General features: G+C 33.9%; 2 protein-coding genes across 6 annotated transcripts in view; one reads left to right on the forward strand and one right to left on the reverse strand.

The window, feature by feature from the left end:
* The window catches only part of anne (anne boleyn), a 1,549,371-nt gene that overhangs the window by 136,847 nt on the left and 1,392,983 nt on the right, over positions 1–19,541 (forward strand). The window lies entirely within an intron of this gene.
* Positions 5,926–6,882, reverse strand: LOC137234456 (uncharacterized). Its single transcript, XM_067757982.1, has one exon. The coding sequence runs from the start codon at positions 6,880–6,882 to the stop codon at positions 5,926–5,928; it is 957 nt and encodes a 318-aa protein (XP_067614083.1).

Consider the following 19,541-nt stretch of genomic DNA (forward strand, 5'->3'; position numbering starts at 1 on the left):
TTATTATAAAAAGGTAATTTATTGTTCAAATTTAATTTTTCACTATAATAAAGAAATTATTATAACGAGAAATATCTCTCGCCTCTTTTTCTTTTCTTTTTAAATTTAACCCAAACGCAATTGTGGTGTGTCGCAAACTCGGCAACGGAGTGGAGGCACCACAATTGCGTTTGGGTTAAATTTAAAAAGAAAAGAAAAAGAGGCGAGAGATATTTCTCGTTATAATAATTTCTTTATTATAGTGAAAAATTAAATTTGAACAATAAATTACGTTTTTATAATAAAATGTGGTGGGGCTCCTCGGACAAACAACAAATACTTTCATTTCGTTTATAAAATCCAAGTTAGAAGAAAAAGCGCGTGAGGCAATTCCAAATGAATTAACAACAATTCAACATATAAAAGATTCGTTAAAAGGTAGAATAAAACCTGACAACTCAAAAGTTGTTGCAGGAAAAATTGCATCTTTAAAAGTTTTTAATAATAGTCATACTGAATTCGCCAAGCGTGTAGAGGAACTTTCCGATGCGCACGAGATGGCGGTCGAACAAACCGTCAACGTTTGTCGGCTTAACACTCGCTCAGACCTAGTAAAATCAATTTTAGCGTGAACTACGTTTACTGAGTCTAAGGATGTAGTTGCGAAAATGATCGTAGAACAGAATAACCAAGTTAGTGAAGGGCAAGTGTTAGCGTTTCGATCGCGTTATAACAGGCAAAATTGTAGTTTTCGAGGTAACTTCAGGTCAAATCAATATAATAGGAACAACAACTAGGTACAACAACAATTTTAGCAGAAACAACAATAACAATTATAGGTATAATAACAACAGTAATTATGGCTCGCGAAGTAATGGTAATTTTCATAATAATAATAGCAGGCCCGTAAACAGCAATAACAACAATAACAACAATCGACGTTCAAATACAACAAATAACGCTAGTGTTCGGACTTTAAACGCCAACGGCCCTCAGGAGCGAACACTGGGGGACCAGAATCTGAATTAAATAACGTTTTACAAAATAAATCAATTTATTGTCTAAATCTGAGCTACTCAGATTTTATCGAATTGAATTGCAATGACTTTTTTTAAAACATGCACTTTTTTAGTAGATACACAGGCTGATATTTCACTTATAAAACTTGCAAGTTTAAAACAAAATACTTCCATAAATAACAACAATATCATAAATATAACGGGTGTTACGACAGATACAGTTGCAACATTGGGTACTATTAAAACAGAACTTTTTTATTCAAAATTTTCAATTCCACATACTCTAAACATAGTAGATGACAAATTCAACATACCGACAGATGGTATTTTAGGCAAAGACTTTTTGCATAATAGACTATGCAAACTAGAGCATAACAATTGGCATTGGCAAAAATATTCATAAAATTTAAATTTTACATAATACAACCGATAATACCTTGGTAATTCCTCCTAGATGCGAAATTTATCGCTTATTTAAGCTGAAAAAATCTAAAGTTACGTTCCATTGAGACTTGAGCGAGATACGGATAGAAATTTAACATGCAAATGCAACAACAACGTTGTGATCCTGATATTTATCTGGTTCAATTTCTGATCCGTATAGCAGTTCTGTTCGTTTCGTTTTCTGTAGTAGATTTTTTGACAGCTAACCACTTTTGAGTTGGTAGCACTCATGGCTCAACTATATGGTTGGTTCATCTCTACAGCAACAACATACATTTGTTCACATTGCCAAAATCAGAGTGTTGCTGTTAGACGAATGGAATGGAATGAAAACATAAAACTTACCAGCATTTGTATGTAGTAAGAAAATGTTGTAAATTCGTTGGTTTCATTTTAAGTTTGCCATCTCCTTCTGACAATCCCTACTACAGTGAAATGAAAAAAATAAAATCAGCTGGTGAGATGAGCCAACCATATAGTTGAGCCATTGTAGCACTGAACTAAATATGTGTACATTTGTGTATACATAAAAGAATTCGCCATATTTAAAAGCAAAAACACTGAAAGAGTAAACAACTTGAAGATGATGTAAGGAAAATAAATAGTTTGCTTACGTGCGAAACTATTTAAATGTTAATAATTCTATCAGTATCTTAAAATTTTGTGTACGTTTCTTCTTATTTTCAACAAAACAGATGTTTTATATTAGTGCTGCCAGTTCTCATAAAGTTGATCCAGATCGTTCCAATGAGATTTGAGCCAGAGCCAGAGCTCGATAAACCAATGGAACGGCCATTAAGTATCCAGTTTTTATAAACGCACAGGAAATTTGTAGTGGTGTGTTCACAGCAAAGTGTATCGTTGACATTAACAATCCGATAATAAAAGTTTTAAACGTCACTGATGAGGTAAAATACATTAGAAATTGTAACATAGTTACGGATGAAATCACCAACTATAACGTGTATGAAGTCAATTTTAGAAAAACAAATGCCAAATTATACCAAACCAAAACTTCTCGATTTATGTCCAAAATATGATGACGTGTTTGCACTAAAGAACGACCGTATGACGCTTAACAACTTTTATGAACAGAAACTACGATTGACAGATAAAAATCCTGTTTACATAAAAAATTACCGTTTACCATATTGTCAGAGAGAGGAAATTAATAGACAAGTCGATAATCTATTACAAAATAATCTTATAGAACACAGTTATTCTAACTATAATAGTCCATTAATACTTGTGCCAAAGAAAAATCCAAATAGACAGAAATCCTACTGCATGTGTGTCGACTTTAGAGCCGTAAACAAAAAATTGATAGCAGACAAATTCCCACTTACACGAGTAGACGATATTCTGCATAATCTAGGCAGAGCCAAATATTTTTCTACATTGGATTTGTATTCAGGTTTTCATCAAACTTTATTAAATAAAGACTCTAGAGACATCACCTCATTCAGCGCTGATCGTGGTGCTTTTCGATGGAAAGTTTTACCATTCGGTTTAAACGTAGCTCCGAACTCATTCTCAAGAATGATGTCAATTGCCTTTTCAGGAATTTCTCCCAACCAAGCCCTTTTATATGTCGATGATCTTATCCCTGCCAACCAAAACTGCGTCAAAAACTGGATAATGACTGAGTAAAAAAGTGGATAAAAAAATGGATAATTTTGTATAGGCGGTGTGCGGATTTTCCCATTTTCCCCTTGAGCGAGCCGTGTACGTGTGATCGCGCATCCTTCTCGCACTTATACCAAAGTGCCATAAGGAAAAATGCATAGTTGCTCCTCTCTAACTGAAAATTTCCCATAAAACAGGGTTGTATTTTTGTAGGGATGCCATATCGGAAAAAGTTTATATCTAAAAAATGCCCAAAATCTTTACCAAAATAGCCAAAAAAAAAACTGAAAAAAAAATCCAAAATACCCAAAAATATCTCCAAACCTTTTTTTAATTTTTAATGAAAACGTATATTTAATAATATAAAAATTCATTTAAAATTGTTCGAAAGGCCGTTTTATCATAAAATGTTAAGAATACATCTGTTAAAAGGACTTGTTACATTAAATTTGTCTTCATCGCACATAAATTTTACGATAAAACGGTCTTAAAGTTATTAAATAACATAAATATAAATTATTTGTAATCACAACTTTTTTTAAGTATTTACTAAACTATAATATTTTTTATATAAATTTAAAAATAAATACAAATAACATTGAAATAAAGTAATTTTGAAAAACAGCCTAATATTCGGATTTTTGACATTAAAATAACATTTGTTTATTTATCAAAGTAATTAATTCTATAATTGATAAAGTATCAAAGCTGATTAGGTCGAGCTTTCAAAAGGGCAATTACATTAAAAACCAATCAATCGATAAGCTAAATTTTTCAAATCAATTAAAACTAAGGATTATTGTGATAAGTATCTTTTTAATTCTATTATTTAATAAAGGAACTATTACCTCTTTGATCACTCGATTTAATAAACTTTGATATTTATCAGAGAGCCAGTCAGTTATTTTTAACAAATGAATGAAAAATACTTGTATAACTTTGTAAACAAATTTCTTACTACAGAGGTTTTTTTCTAAAATATACAAAATTTTGGGATACAACTTTTAGATTCTATTGACAGTACTATCAAAAGTACAATAATTTAATTATATTTCTTTTGGTATATGCTTAAACTTGAAACTCATTTGAAAGGAGTAAAAAACATACACTTTTCTTACAACGTTACAAAATTTTACCAAGTTTTCCCTATCTATATACATGTATCTCTTATTTTCCAAAAATTTTTTAAAATCAGATATAGATTTAAACGATAGTAGTACCGAAAGAAAAGTAATCAAATTACCTTTCTTTTGATATATACAAGCATTTAGTACTCGTTTATAATGAGTGAAAAATATTCACTTTTGTTACAACTTTATAAAATTTCTCAACATTTTTACTAGTTACATATATGTGTATCTAAATATGAAAAAATTTTCAGAAATCGTTTATCAATTTTAACGATAGTAGTACCGAAAGAAAAGTAATCAAATTACTTTTCTTTTGATATATACTATCATTTATTACTCGTTCACAATGAGTGAAAAATATTCACTTTCGTTACAACTTTATAAAATTTCTCAACATTTTTACTAGTTATATATATGTGTATCTAAATTTGAAAAAATTTTCAGAAATCGTTTATCAATTTTAACGATAGTAGCATCGAAAGAAAAGTAATCAAATTACCTTTCTTTTGATATATACTAGCATTTATTATTCGTTTACAATGAGTGAAAAATAGCCACTTTCGTTACAACTTTATACAATTTCTTAACATTATTTCTAGCTATATAAATTTAACTAATATGAAAAAAAAAATTTTTCCTCTGTTCCCAGCAGATCCATATCAGCGTGAGTGGTTGTCATGCTGTTCCTTAGAGTGGTTGTCATGCTGTTCCTTATGCTCCCAAAGATATATTTGCTACTGGAAAAATAGAAACAATAAAAGACCAAATTAGTTATTGATTCAACACAACTTCAGAGACGGGCTTTATTTACCTTTTCCAAAGTCCTGCGTGAATATTTGCATTGCTGGAATAAAATTAAAAACCAAAATTAATTATTGATTGAACACAATTTTTAAAAACTTGATCTTCCCTTTTTTTAGAGCTCGGGTTAAACAATAGCTTTTTGAATTTTGCCAGTCAATTTCTGAGAAAAAAGAAAAAGAAAATTCTAAGTTTGTAATAAAATTCAACATAATTTTTTAAGAAACTTCATCTTCCCAATTTGAAAAGCAAAAAAAATTAAACAATTAATTTAGAAAATTTTAGTTCCAAAGTAGAATATACATATACATAATTTTACAAATAAATTAGAACTTTTTAAAATAACTATTATGTATATTTTTTTTGTTAATTCATATCATATTTATTTTATTAAAAATATATTAATACTAATTGTATACAAAGAAATAAATAATAAAAACAATGCAGGTTATTATGTACAAAATGGAAAAGGAAACGGAAAGACTTAAATAGTAAAACGAAATGGTGAAATATATCTACAAACTACTATTCACAACGGCAATCTTAACTATATATAATCTATGCAAATTTATAAAATAAATTATGTAATAACGGAATTAAAATAAATCTATGGCCTGCAGGTATAGAATAATACTTAAGGACTAAATTGCCTTGTTTATAATATGTATGTCCTCATCTATAAGTTGAGCAACTAAAATACCTAATCCAGATGAGGACACGAGGGGCTCTATAAAAACGTTTCCAACTTTTGTTAAAACTCGAACTACGAAACTATTTTCGATTTGTTGGTTAACAATCTTTATAGAACCCAATGTTCTACTTAAGAAGAAACTGTCTTTATCCTTCTTAAAATTTACAATAAAATTATCATTTTTAAAAATTTTACAATCCGTAAAATTTCTTCTTTCTTATATTCTCAAAAACAATTACTGCAGTATCTTAGATGGATTGTGAATAAGTTTTTTAATGTATTGCATAATATTCTCAAATTTATATGCTGAAAAAGAATCTAACGGACCAAATTGTTTTACGCAATCGCTTAAATGCAAAAGGCCGTGGACATGGAAACTAATTAAATTCGTGCCAAAATAATTATTAAATAATTTAACAAACTCTTTTAACATTTCATTCGCAACATTAGATTCTACTTTACAAGACTTCTCACAGGAGAGAAGTCGAACAGCACAATGCAACAAAAGAAAGTTATAATAAAGGTTATCCGGTATGCAGTCTTTCAAAACGAAAATTCCAGAATACAATAAAAACTGCCGGTATTCTGTTGATTTCCAGTTCCCCAATTCGTCTAGATCACGGCTTCGTCTAGAAAACTCAGAGGGAAAGTAATTATTCAGATACATCAATTTTTCGTTCATTCTCGTTACGTTCCCTCTTTTAATAAGCAATTGGAGTATTTTTTTTGTTACTCCTAAGTCCACTAAATGCATGGGTTCTAAGGGAAATTGAGAAACCATGCCAATATTTACTGATTCTAGCAAAACCTCTCTCTGCTTATGGAATGACAAATCTAGCCTATTTTTAAATGAATCATCTGTTCTTAGCTCGCCCACTTCTTGGGATAGGCACACCCGATCTAAATGTTGCCCCATTTGCAAACATTTCGGGCAGCTATTTTTTGTTGTATGACCCTTTACCCCATTTATAAATGCCCGAGCTGGTGAATCGCAAGTAAATAGCCTAACACTAAATTCCTTTAACAATTGTGCAGATCCCACTTTCACCCCATTCTGAGCTAAAGTGCCTATCTCCTCGCAAAATTCTTTTAAAAAATCATTTACATCTGCGGGCTTACTCATCCCTGAACAACAAGCTATCATAAATGTTCCGAATTGGGGAAATCTACAACGTGACCCAAAATTGGCCATAATACCCTGTTAGAACTTTTGAAAACTTTAAGCCCATATATTCCCACATCTATTGAAATTCGCTCTAAACTTTGGAGAAAATCAAATTCTTTAAAGTAAAAGTTATATTCAATCCCAAAATACAAAAACTCACCCTCTGAAAAAGGCCTAATACTTACTAGTTCCCTGCCAGAACTGTTCTGGCGTCCACTGGCAATCCCTTAAGTCCTGCTCCTTCCAAAGAGTGCAAAAGATCAGAAAGACTACTCTGTGATGTTTTACTTCTAAATGCCCAACCTTTCAACGCTGAACGTACCCTTCCCGTCATGTCCGTGGGTCCTACCTCGTCTACACTCTCATCTAGTTCATTATCTTCAAATAAATAACTCTCATATTCACTATCGCTATCATATTCACTATCGCTGTCATAACAGGAAGGAAGTTCCCCACCAGCGCACGGTGCATCATTGTCAGATAAAAAATATGAAACACTACCCCTGTACTTGTTGATGGTACATCATCACTATCTAAAGAAACCATCCCCACACTAGTTGATGGTACTTCATCTCTATCTAAAGAAATTGCCCCCCTGCTAGTTGATGGTATATTATCTATATCTTGCCCTGATGATTCATTTAATTTCCTCAATTTTTCTTTCAATTCCTCAAAATATGCCTTTTCTTTGCTCATTAAATTTGAGAACGTTCTCTTGTTCATCGTTACAATATAAATAATAATAATAATAAAAACAATAATAATAATATTGATGATGATGGTGTTGATGATGATGATAATTTTAAAAAATTTTGTAGGTGTTATCCTGTTTTGTTGTGCTGTTCTCCAAAAGAACTGGAAATAAAGAGTTAAAAAAAAAAAATTTAAAAACTAATATATCAACATACATAAATATTTTTATACCGAACGGATCCCGAAAACTATACAGAAATGATTCCGTAAAAGTCCTGAAATGACCCTGACATAGTCCAGGAAAAGTTCCAAAATAACCCCGACGGGGTCCGAAAACCATCCAGAAATGATGCCGGTAGGGACCCAAAATGACCCCGAAAAAGTCCCGTAATGATCCCGGGAACCACTAAGAATTTATCTATCAAAGGTACGCAAATTATCCCGAAAATACCCCGACGGGATGCCGGACGGATCCCGAAACCCATCCAGAAATGATGCCGGAAGGGACCCAAAATGACCCCGAAAAAGTCCTGTAATGATCCCGGGAACCATTAAGAATTTATCTATCAAAGGCACGCAAATTATCCCGAAAATACCCCGACGGGATGCCGGACGGATCCCGAAACCCAGCCTGAAATGATGCCGGAAGGGTCCCCAAATGATCCGGAAATAGTCCCAAAATTATCCCGGAAGTCCCGAAATGACCCCGGCGGGATCCCGAAAACCACCCAGAAATGATCCCGGAATGGTCTCGATATAACCCTAACGGGATTACAAATAAGGTGAAGGTAATTATAAAACCATGTTAATAAGGCAGCAGGCGCGTTGGAGTCAAACAGGTAAAGCTAATAAAAGCGTACTAATAAAAACAATTGAAGGGGGGCGGATGGCGGGAGGAGACGGAGAGCACCACCGATCGTTTTTCCAAAATTGTTTAGATCTCGATCTGTATGAGCCAGATACCAAAAACTATTGATTTAGAAAATTTATATTATATTTATAAATTAAACACCATAAGGTGAGGGAAGGGGGGAGGGGGTACGGAGGGCGTAACTGCTCACCTTGTGAGCCCTCGACTTATTCGACCTATTGGGTTTGTAATATTGGTGGTCAGTAAAGGTAAAGTCATAATGTGTAAAAATTATTAAAAAGTAATTTTTGGAAGGGGTCATCAACATGAAATCTTCATGAACTTTGTCAGGGGCCTTGCACTGAACCCGTTTTGACATACACTATGATGCATATATGTACAGGTGTATGCATATATATATTTTATGATACCATCATGAAATCTTCATGAACTTGGTCAGGGGCCTAGCACTAAACTGGTTTTGATGTACACTATTATGTATATATGTACAAGCGCATGTACATATATATTTTATGATAACATCATGAAATCTTCCTGAACTTTGTCAGGGGCCTAGCACTGAACTGGTTTTGATGTACACTATTATGGATATATGTACAGGCGCATGCATATATATATTTTATGATAACATCATGAAATCTTCATGAACTTTGTCAGGGGCCTATCACGGAATCCGTTTTGACATACACTATTATCCATATATGTGCAGGCGCATGCATATATATATTTTATGGTGACAACATAAAATCTTCCTGAGCTTTGTCAGGGGCCTTGCACTGAACTGGTTTTGATGTACACTATTATGGATATATGTACATGCGCATGTACATACATATATATTTTATGATAACATCATGAAATCTTCATGAACTTTGTCAGGGGCCTTGCACTGAACCCGTTTTGACATACACTATGATGCATATATGTACAGGTGCATGCATATATATATTTTATGATACCATCGTGAAATCTTCATGAACTTGGTCAGGGGCCTAGCACTGAACTGGTTTTGATGTACACTATTATGGATATATGTACAGGCGCATGCGTATATATATTTTATGATAACATCATGAAATCTTCATGAACTTTGTGAGGGGCCTAGCACTGAATCCGTTTTGACATACACTATTATCCATATATGTGCAGGCGCATGCATATATATATTTTATAGTGACAACATAAAATCTTCCAGAACTTTGTCAGGGGCCTTGCACTGAACTGGTTTTGATGTACACTATTATGGATATATGTACAGGCGCATGCATATATATATTTTATGATAACATCATGAAATCTTCATGAACTTGGTCAGGGGCCTAGCACTAAACTGGTTTTGATGTACACTATTATGGATATATGTACAGGCGCATGTACATATATATTTTATGATAACATTATGAAATCTTCATGAACTTTGTCAGGGGCCTTGCACTGAACCCGTTTTGACATACACTATGATGCATATATGTACAGGTGCATGCATATATATATTTTATGGTGACAACATAAAATCTTCCTGAACTTTGTCAGGGGCCTTGCACTGAACTGGTTTTGATGTACACTATTATGGATATATGTACAGGCGCATGTACATATATATTTTATGATAACATTATGAAATCTTCATGAACTTTGTCAGGGGCCTTGCACTGAACCCGTTTTGACATACACTATGATGCATATATGTACAGGTGCATGCATATATACATTTTATGATACCATCATGAAATCTTCATGAACTTGGTCAGGGGCCTAGCACTAAACTGGTTTTGATGTACACTATTATGCATATATGTACAGGCGCATGCGTATATATATTTTATGATAACATCATGAAATCTTCATGAACTTTGTCAGGGGCCTATCACGGAATCCGTTTTGACATACACTATTATCCATATATGTGCAGGCGCATGCATATATATATTTTATGGTGACAACATAAAATCTTCCTGAGCTTTGTCAGGGGCCTTGCACTGAACTGGTTTTGATGTACACTATTATGGATATATGTACATGCGCATGTACATACATATATATTTTATGATAACATCATGAAATCTTCATGAACTTTGTCAGGGGCCTTGCACTGAACCCGTTTTGACATACACTATGATGCATATATGTACAGGTGCATGCATATATATATTTTATGATACCATCGTGAAATCTTCATGAACTTGGTCAGGGGCCTAGCACTAAACTGGTTTTGATGTACACTATTATGGATATATGTACAGGCGCATGCGTATATATATTTTATGATAACATCATGAAATCTTCATGAACTTTGTGAGGGGCCTAGCACTGAATCCGTTTTGACATACACTATTATCCATATATGTGCAGGCGCATGCATATATATATTTTATGGTGACAACATAAAATCTTCCTGAACTTTGTCAGGGGCCTTGCACTGAACCCGTTTTGACATACACTATGATGCATATATGTACAGGTGCATGCATATATATATTTTATGATACCATCGTGAAATCTTCATGAACTTGGTCAGGGGCCTAGCACTAAACTGGTTTTGATGTACACTATTATGGATATATGTACAGGCGCATGCGTATATATATTTTATGATAACATCATGAAATCTTCATGAACTTTGTGAGGGGCCTAGCACTGAATCCGTTTTGACATACACTATTATCCATATATGTGCAGGCGCATGCATATATATATTTTATGGTGACAACATAAAATCTTCCTGAACTTTGTCAGGGGCCTTGCACTGAACTGGTTTTGATGTACACTATTATGGATATATGTACAGGCGCATGTACATATATATTTTATGATAACATTATGAAATCTTCATGAACTTTGTCAGGGGCCTTGCACTGAACCCGTTTTGACATACACTATGATGCATATATGTACAGGTGCATGCATATATACATTTTATGATACCATCATGAAATCTTCATGAACTTGGTCAGGGGCCTAGCACTGAACTGGTTTTGATGTACACTATTATGGATATATGTACAGGCGCATGCATATATATATTTTATGATAACATCATGAAATCTTCATGAACTTTGTCAGGGGCCTATCACGGAATCCGTTTTGACATACACTATTATCCATATATGTGCAGGCGCATGCATATATATATTTTATGGTGACAACATAAAATCTTCCTGAGCTTTGTCAGGGGCCTTGCACTGAACTGGTTTTGATGTACACTATTATGGATATATGTACATGCGCATGTACATACATATATATTTTATGATAACATCATGAAATCTTCATGAACTTTGTCAGGGGCCTTGCACTGAACCCGTTTTGACATACACTATGATGCATATATGTACAGGTGCATGCATATATATATTTTATGATACCATCGTGAAATCTTCATGAACTTGGTCAGGGGCCTAGCACTAAACTGGTTTTGATGTACACTATTATGGATATATGTACAGGCGCATGCGTATATATATTTTATGATAACATCATGAAATCTTCATGAACTTTGTGAGGGGCCTAGCACTGAATCCGTTTTGACATACACTATTATCCATATATGTGCAGGCGCATGCATATATATATTTTATGGTGACAACATAAAATCTTCCTGAACTTTGTCAGGGGCCTTGCACTGAACTGGTTTTGATGTACACTATTATGGATATATGTACAGGCGCATGTACATATATATTTTATGATAACATCATGAAATCTTCATGAACTTGGTCAGGGGCCTAGCACTAAACTGGTTTTGATGTACACTATTATGGATATATGTACAGGCGCATGTACATATATATTTTATGATAACATTATGAAATCTTCATGAACTTTGTCAGGGGCCTTGCACTGAACCCGTTTTGACATACACTATGATGCATATATGTACAGGTGCATGCATATATACATTTTATGATACCATCATGAAATCTTCATGAACTTGGTCAGGGGCCTAGCACTAAACTGGTTTTGATGTACACTATTATGCATATATGTACAAGCGCATGTACATATATATTTTATGATAACATCATGAAATCTTCTGAACTTTGTCAGGGGCCTAGCACTGAATCCGTTTTGACATACACTATTATCCATATATGTACAGGCGCATGCGTATATATATTTTATGGTGACAGCATAAAATCTTCCTGAACTTTGTCAGGGGCCTTGCACTGAACTGGTTTTAATGTACACTATTATGGATATATGTACAGGCGCATGCATATATATATTTTATGATAACATCATGAAATCTTCATGAACTTTGTCAGGAGCCTTGCACTGAACCCGTTTTGACATACACTATGATGCATATATGTACAGGTGCATGCATATATATATTTTATGATACCATGATGAAATCTTCATGAACTTGGTCAGGGGCCTAGTACTAAACTGGTTTTGGTGTAGACTATTATGGATATATGTACAGGCGCATGTAGATATATATTTTATGATAACATGAAATCTTCCTGAACTTTGTCAGGGGCCTAGCACTGAACCCGTTTTGATATACACCATTATGAATATATGTCCCAGCGCATGTACAGATATATTTATGATGACACCATAAAATCTTCCTGAAATTTGTCAGGGACTTAGCACTTCACTTGTTTTGGTATTCATCATAATATATAGATGCATCAGCGCAGTTGCATCTCTATATTATGTTGGACACCATAATATATAAATTTAAGATAATAATACACATTTTTTTGGAGTACTTGCTGCATGGCGGCGACGAAAACGGCAGTTCTTAGAAATATGGTCGTCCGTTCCACTATTGTTTTATGAAAAGCAAGAGTGCTTCACCGTTTGTTCACTTTTTTGATATTTTTCACAATTAAAACTCAAATAATTAATAATTTCAAGCAAAATTGCAAAAATTTCGCTTGAATTTTTGAAAATTTCCAACGACAATGGCACGTCAAATAATTTTTGTTTATTTCCCATTTTTGGGTTTTTTCTAAACAAGACACGTCGTTTCATTCGCACTCATTATATTTATGGGACATTTTTTGCACCCTGAAAAATATCCCAAAAACTTGAATTTTTTGATACAGAAATTTTCGATGGTGTTGGAATTTCAGGGAAAGTGGTTAAAAGTGGGTAGTCATGGTTTGCAGGGATATTCATTGGGTGTAGCGAAGCTCACCATCTTAAAAATTTAGAACAAGTCTTTCAAACATGCAAAAAATTTCATTTGCGCCTAAATCCCGAAAAATGCAACTTCATGCGTTCAGAAGTCACTTTCCTAGGACACAAATGTTCATCAAAAGGTCTACTTCCGGACAATTCTAAAATATTTGCAATAAATAAATATCCGAAACCTTGTGATAAAGATGCAGTAAGACGATTCGTGGCATTCGCCAATTACTATCGAAGGTTTATACCAAATTTTGCTTCAATAGCAGCACCTTTAAATAAACTCAGCAGGAAAAGAGTGGAATTTAAATGGGATGAGTCATGTGATACAGCATTTGAAAAACTTCGAAAATCTTTAAATTCTCCCCAAATTCTCCAATACCCAGACTTCAAAAAAGAATTAATAATTACTGTCGACGCTTCAAAAATTGGTTGTGGTGCCATTTTAAGTCAAAATAAAGATGGCATTGACTTACCAATTTGTTTCGCATCCAAATCATTTAATAATTAAGAACAAAAGAAATCAATAATTGAGCTAGAGCTTTTAGCTATATTTTTTGCAATAAAACAATTCAGACCATACGTATATGGCACACACTTTACCATCAAGTCCGATCATCGTCTATTAATTTACTTGTTTAATATGAAAGACCCCTCTTCAAAACTTTTACGTATTAGGCTTGAAATATCAGAATACAACTTCACTATTGAATACATAAAAGTTAAAACGAACGTAGGCGCAGATGCACTCTCTCGCATCACAATAGAAGAAATTAAAAATGCAGGTAAATCAATTTTAGCGGTACAGACAAGATCACAGACAAAACAAGAACAATTAACGCAACAACAAATAGGCCAAGAAGAAAAAGTAAAGGAAAACATAAAATTACAAGTTTATGATAATTTTGCAAACAAATTTTCAAAGAAAATACCCAGAGTAAAAACCCAAATAAATTATGACAAAAGTGGTAAAATTACAAATTTTGAGATAAATGCGCATTTAAAACACAAAAATTGAGTTAATTAAGATTGCGTGTGCTAACAAAACAATACATTTAGATGTATTACTTTTGAAGCTCCAAAAAGAAGCTGGCAAGCGCAATATTAATATAATTGAATTGCAAAAAAACTATAATCTATTTAAATATTTTTCGATATCAGATCTGAAAACCACTGGGAATAAAATTTTAGAAATCATCCTAACCGAGCCCGTAGAAACTGTGACAGATGAAGACAAAAAACAAAAACTGATAACAATTTACCATACAGACCCAATTTTAGGAGGACAATTTGGTAGCAAAAAAGTTTATGCAAAACTCAGAACCAAATATTATTGGAAAGGCATGACGCGCGATATAGCGAAATTTGTTAAAAACTGCGGAAAATGTCTTCTAAACAAGGTAAAGCCAAAAACAAAAGAAGATTTAGTCCTAACCGATACACCCTGTAAGCCATTCCACATTGTTGTTATTGACACTATAGGACCTCTACCTCAATCCGATAATGGTAACAAGTTCGCTGTAACCATTATATGGGATCTCAGCAAATACTTTATAACGATTGCGATACCTGATAAAAGTGCAAAAACGGTTGCGTCAGCTATTTTTGAAAATTTCATACTAACGTATGGCATTATGAAAACAAAACTGATTTAGGTACCGAATACAAAAATGAAATTTTTTCAGAATTAACAAATTCCACAGCGTACCATCATGAAACTCTTGGCACAGTAGATCGAAACCACAGAGTTTTCAATGAATATTTAAGATCTTTTCTAAATCCAAATTTTTCCGACTGGGATGTTTACTTGAAATATTTCACTTTTCTTAATAACACAACAACAAACACAGTATTCGATAATAAATTCTCACCATATGAATTAGTATTTGGCAAAGCAGCTAATTTACCAAATGAACTGCAAACCGATAAAATATACCCGATTTACAACATAGAAAACTATTCGAAAGAAGTTAAATTTCGTTTTCAAAAAACTCACGAATTAGCAAAAAAAAACGGTTACAGAACACAAATTAAAAAATCAAACCTTATATCAGTTCACAACCAATATCTGTCAAGGTGTTTGACAAGGTATTGCTTGAAAAAGAACCCCGCGACAAGCATACCCTGCAAAAACGCTCCACGTCATTTGACTAGTCATTTGACCGTCATTGTGCGGTCACGGCCCTTGTTAAAATTTAGTCACGTCAAAGAGGATAAATACAATAAGAGCCGTCACTCGTTATTTTTTTGGCATTTACTCGATGTATACTGAGAGGTAGTCGCTACTTTTTTTTGGGCGAGATGTTTATAAATGTCTTCTATACATTTTCGTGGGGTATTTGTGTTTTTTTTTTTGACTGTATTTATTTAATTCTCTTTCCAAAAATCACAGTTGCACAAGGGGCCTACACGGCATGGATAAATGCGAGACAAATAAAAATGTCCCTCTCAGAAAACATTCGGCATCAATTTTTTCAATTTCCAGCGATATACTCGCCACAAAATAACGAGTGACGGCTCTTATTGTATTTATCCTCTTTGGTCACGTTTGCACTAGCGAGAGTAGATTTTTTTACATTTTTTCCCCATTTCGTACCTATTTATGTGATTGTGCATTCCGCTCCCAATTATAGGATGTGGGCATAGTACTGTGCTGCTCACACACGTCACAATGCTCGTCAAATGGCGGTCAAATTTCCGGTTTTTCCTCTACATTTTCGAGTCATTTGACAATCAATTTTACTGCGGTTTTACCGTTTATATAACCGCCATATAACTTGAATTTTACTTGCCGATTTACTTTACCTGTAGCAGCCACGAGAATAAAATATGAACCAAAAAAATTTAATTTTCAATATTTATTTTTAATTATAATAACCAAACATAACATATAATATAAACATTTATTTAAAACATATCATTAGATTTAGTCAATTTTTGCCAAATAAAGAATATATGAGGCGCCTAGATGCAAAACCAGATATTTAAAAATTTTAAAATAATATTTAAATTGCGACAATATTGCATCGCCTAGCAACATTCTAAAAGCCCGTATTGAAAATTCATAACAATTTACAAAATTTCAGCTTTTTTGTGCTTTTCTAAGTTTTACATATCATGGATTCATCTGGTTTTGCATTTTGGAGCCTCATATATTCATGAAATTGCAACTTAAATTAATACATTTAATATAAAAAGGAAGTAAGTACTTTAATAACAACATAAAAATATATTAATTGCTTTGAGCTATATTGCTGCTGCAGCTAACTTTACATTTGGACAATTCAGAAGTGTGTTATATTCATGTATAATTTGAGTTGTTTACATGGTTTCGAATACAAAATTTGATTATTTGAATCAATTTAAGTATACAACTTAAAGCTAAGTAGAAATTCAGATTAGATTTACTCTTGTTTTCAAATCAAGAATAATATTCAAAGGTGTCGTGGAATCGGATTGCTGTCGTAATTGAATTTGAAAGTAATAAAGTAAAATATGAATTAAAAAATGTAGGACTAGTAATTGAGTCAGACTTATTATTGTTCTAAATCTAATCATTCAAGCAATAATTCTGAAACCCTAGCAGAAGTATTGATTGGTTTCAAATCTAATTCCAACAGCAATCGTACCACGACATACCTTATTATATATGTACATGAAATTGTAACTTAAATTAATACAGTTGATAAAAAAGAAAAGTAAGAATTTTAATAATAAATAAACTCGCCTTATTGGTTTTTATTTTCTAATTGAAATCTTTTCCAAGCGAACAGAAAATAATTTTAAGCTTCAGAAAAAACTCCAATTATTTAAATAGTCTACAACTTAAAGCTTAGTAGAAATTCAGATTAGGTTTACTCTTTTTTCAGATCAAGAATATTCAAAGGTGTCGTGGAATCCGATTGCTGTCGTAATTGATGAACTTAAAAATGCATGAATTGTAATTGAGTCAGACTTATTATTGTTCTAAATCTAATCATTCAAGCAATAATTCTGCAACCCTTAGCAGGAGTATTGATTGGTTTCAAATCTAATTCCGACAGCAATCGCATCACGACATCCCTTATTATATATGTACATGAAATTGCAACTTAAATTAATACAGTTGATATAAAGAAAAGTAAGTACTTTAATAATAACATAATCTCTCTTAATTGGTTTTTGTTTTCCAATTGAAATATTTTCATGTGCAAGCACATCGCTAACCTGTGTTGGCAAAAGATATGATTATACTGTCTTCGATAGATAGTTGGACGAGCCGCTACTCGGCGAAGTAGAGATGACCGTTGTGTCGGTGGCAGCTGTTACAACAGCAGTTTCTAACTTTACACCATCCGTACAGTGTGATGAATACTTCACTGCCTTTTCCAATTGCTTGGCGCCAGCAATTTTTGCTGTTTGTAAAGCTTTAGCTGTAATGCAAATATATAGATGGGATAAAGTGGTTTTCGTATGTTATTCAACAACTCACCCTATACCATCATCACAGCCTCCGCATCGATTTTGAATATGTGTACTGTTTCAGTATTCAGACCCAGTTCGTTTTGGTGCAATATTTTCGATTTGATGAATATGTATACTATCCGTTAGGCAGACAATTAGGTGGAATCGATTCATTCATATACTGTGGGTATTTGAGCCGTAGACGCAATGGCAGATATTTTGATTCTTTTTGAAGTGTAACATTTGTAAACAGTTGGGTTTCTCTGCTGTCACCATCACCACTAGAGAGCTATTGAAGAAACGCTCGACCAAGATAATATGTTGCGATTTACGCGCATAGATTTCTTCCACCTTGTCACAGTAATTGATGGAGTAAATGCAAAAGCCATGTTTACCATCCAATACCGAAATGGTACTGTAGAGGAAGAAACATTTTATAAAATTTAATAAAATCAAAAAATGATAGTTGTGCTAAAATGGGGTAACGTATTGTATGTTAAAGTATAGCGAAGTCTCAGCGGCTTTGTCCTGGTGAAAATTGAGTTTGAATAGGTTTTATTCTTCATTCTTAGGAACATGTACGAAGGTACCTGGTAAGATATTAAAAATCCTCAACGATTTTTTTGCTATAACTTAAAAAAACTCATATTCAAACTTCTGCTTAACTTCTACATATCAATAGCTACCTTTACCACTAGGAGTCACTATTGCTTCTACGCCTATGCTATTGTTTCCTACATCGATGAGCTTTGTAATAAAATAAACAGCTATCTCCCCAATCTCTCCAGTTTTGTCGCCTCGCGAAACCTGATATTGTCACCAACCAAATCATCGGTGACCTTATTTAAAACATGACCGCGCCAAATGTCGACCATATGGCATTATCCTACCGACTGTCTTACACCCTAAAATTTTGGGTGTGACTTTCGATCAGGATCTACATCTTGGAGAGCATGCACTAGCAATTGTAACGAAAATCGTCGTTGGTGTGAGGGCTTAGCCGATCTCCATAGCGCCCGACTATGAGGAGGAGCTGTTTAGGACTGGCATCTACTCCGTTTCGCCTCATAGGAGGGCGGCGGGATGTCGGTGACCAAGAACTGCCAACCCCCTAATCCAGGGTGTTATGCGGACCGTGCCTATTGGGCGATTTGTAGCCAGGGGATAAATTCGGCTGTATTCGAACGGAGCCTTCCCGATACCGGACCACCTCGGGAAGTATTGATGGCCTTACCACAGTAAGGGGCGCTGCTGTGGCTGACGGTTCTTTCCCCGTATATAATACTGGACCGCTGAGCCCGCCTTGTCGGGCTGGTGGTCGTACGACCAAGATGAACGACTCATTACCTAATTTTCATAAGGACGATGATAAGAAGAGGACTGAGCCGCAAGCCAAGGACGACAAATACGCATTAAGCGATGCGTCGGACTCGGGGAACGAGAGTAGTGCTGATTCAATGAACTCCGTGTTGGAGAAGCACACCACTGAAAAAGGAGTAGAAGAGTGGAGAAGGGTACGGAGCAAAGAGCACTCTCGAAG

This window comes from Eurosta solidaginis, chromosome X (assembly GCF_040869045.1).
Source record: "Eurosta solidaginis isolate ZX-2024a chromosome X, ASM4086904v1, whole genome shotgun sequence".
Taxonomy (NCBI): domain Eukaryota; kingdom Metazoa; phylum Arthropoda; class Insecta; order Diptera; family Tephritidae; genus Eurosta; species Eurosta solidaginis.

Bases quoted from the DNA above. Each gene is read 5' to 3' on its own strand.
- LOC137234456 (XM_067757982.1), bottom strand. From the start codon at position 6,882: ATGGCCAATTTTGGGTCACGTTGTAGATTTCCCCAATTCGGAACATTT.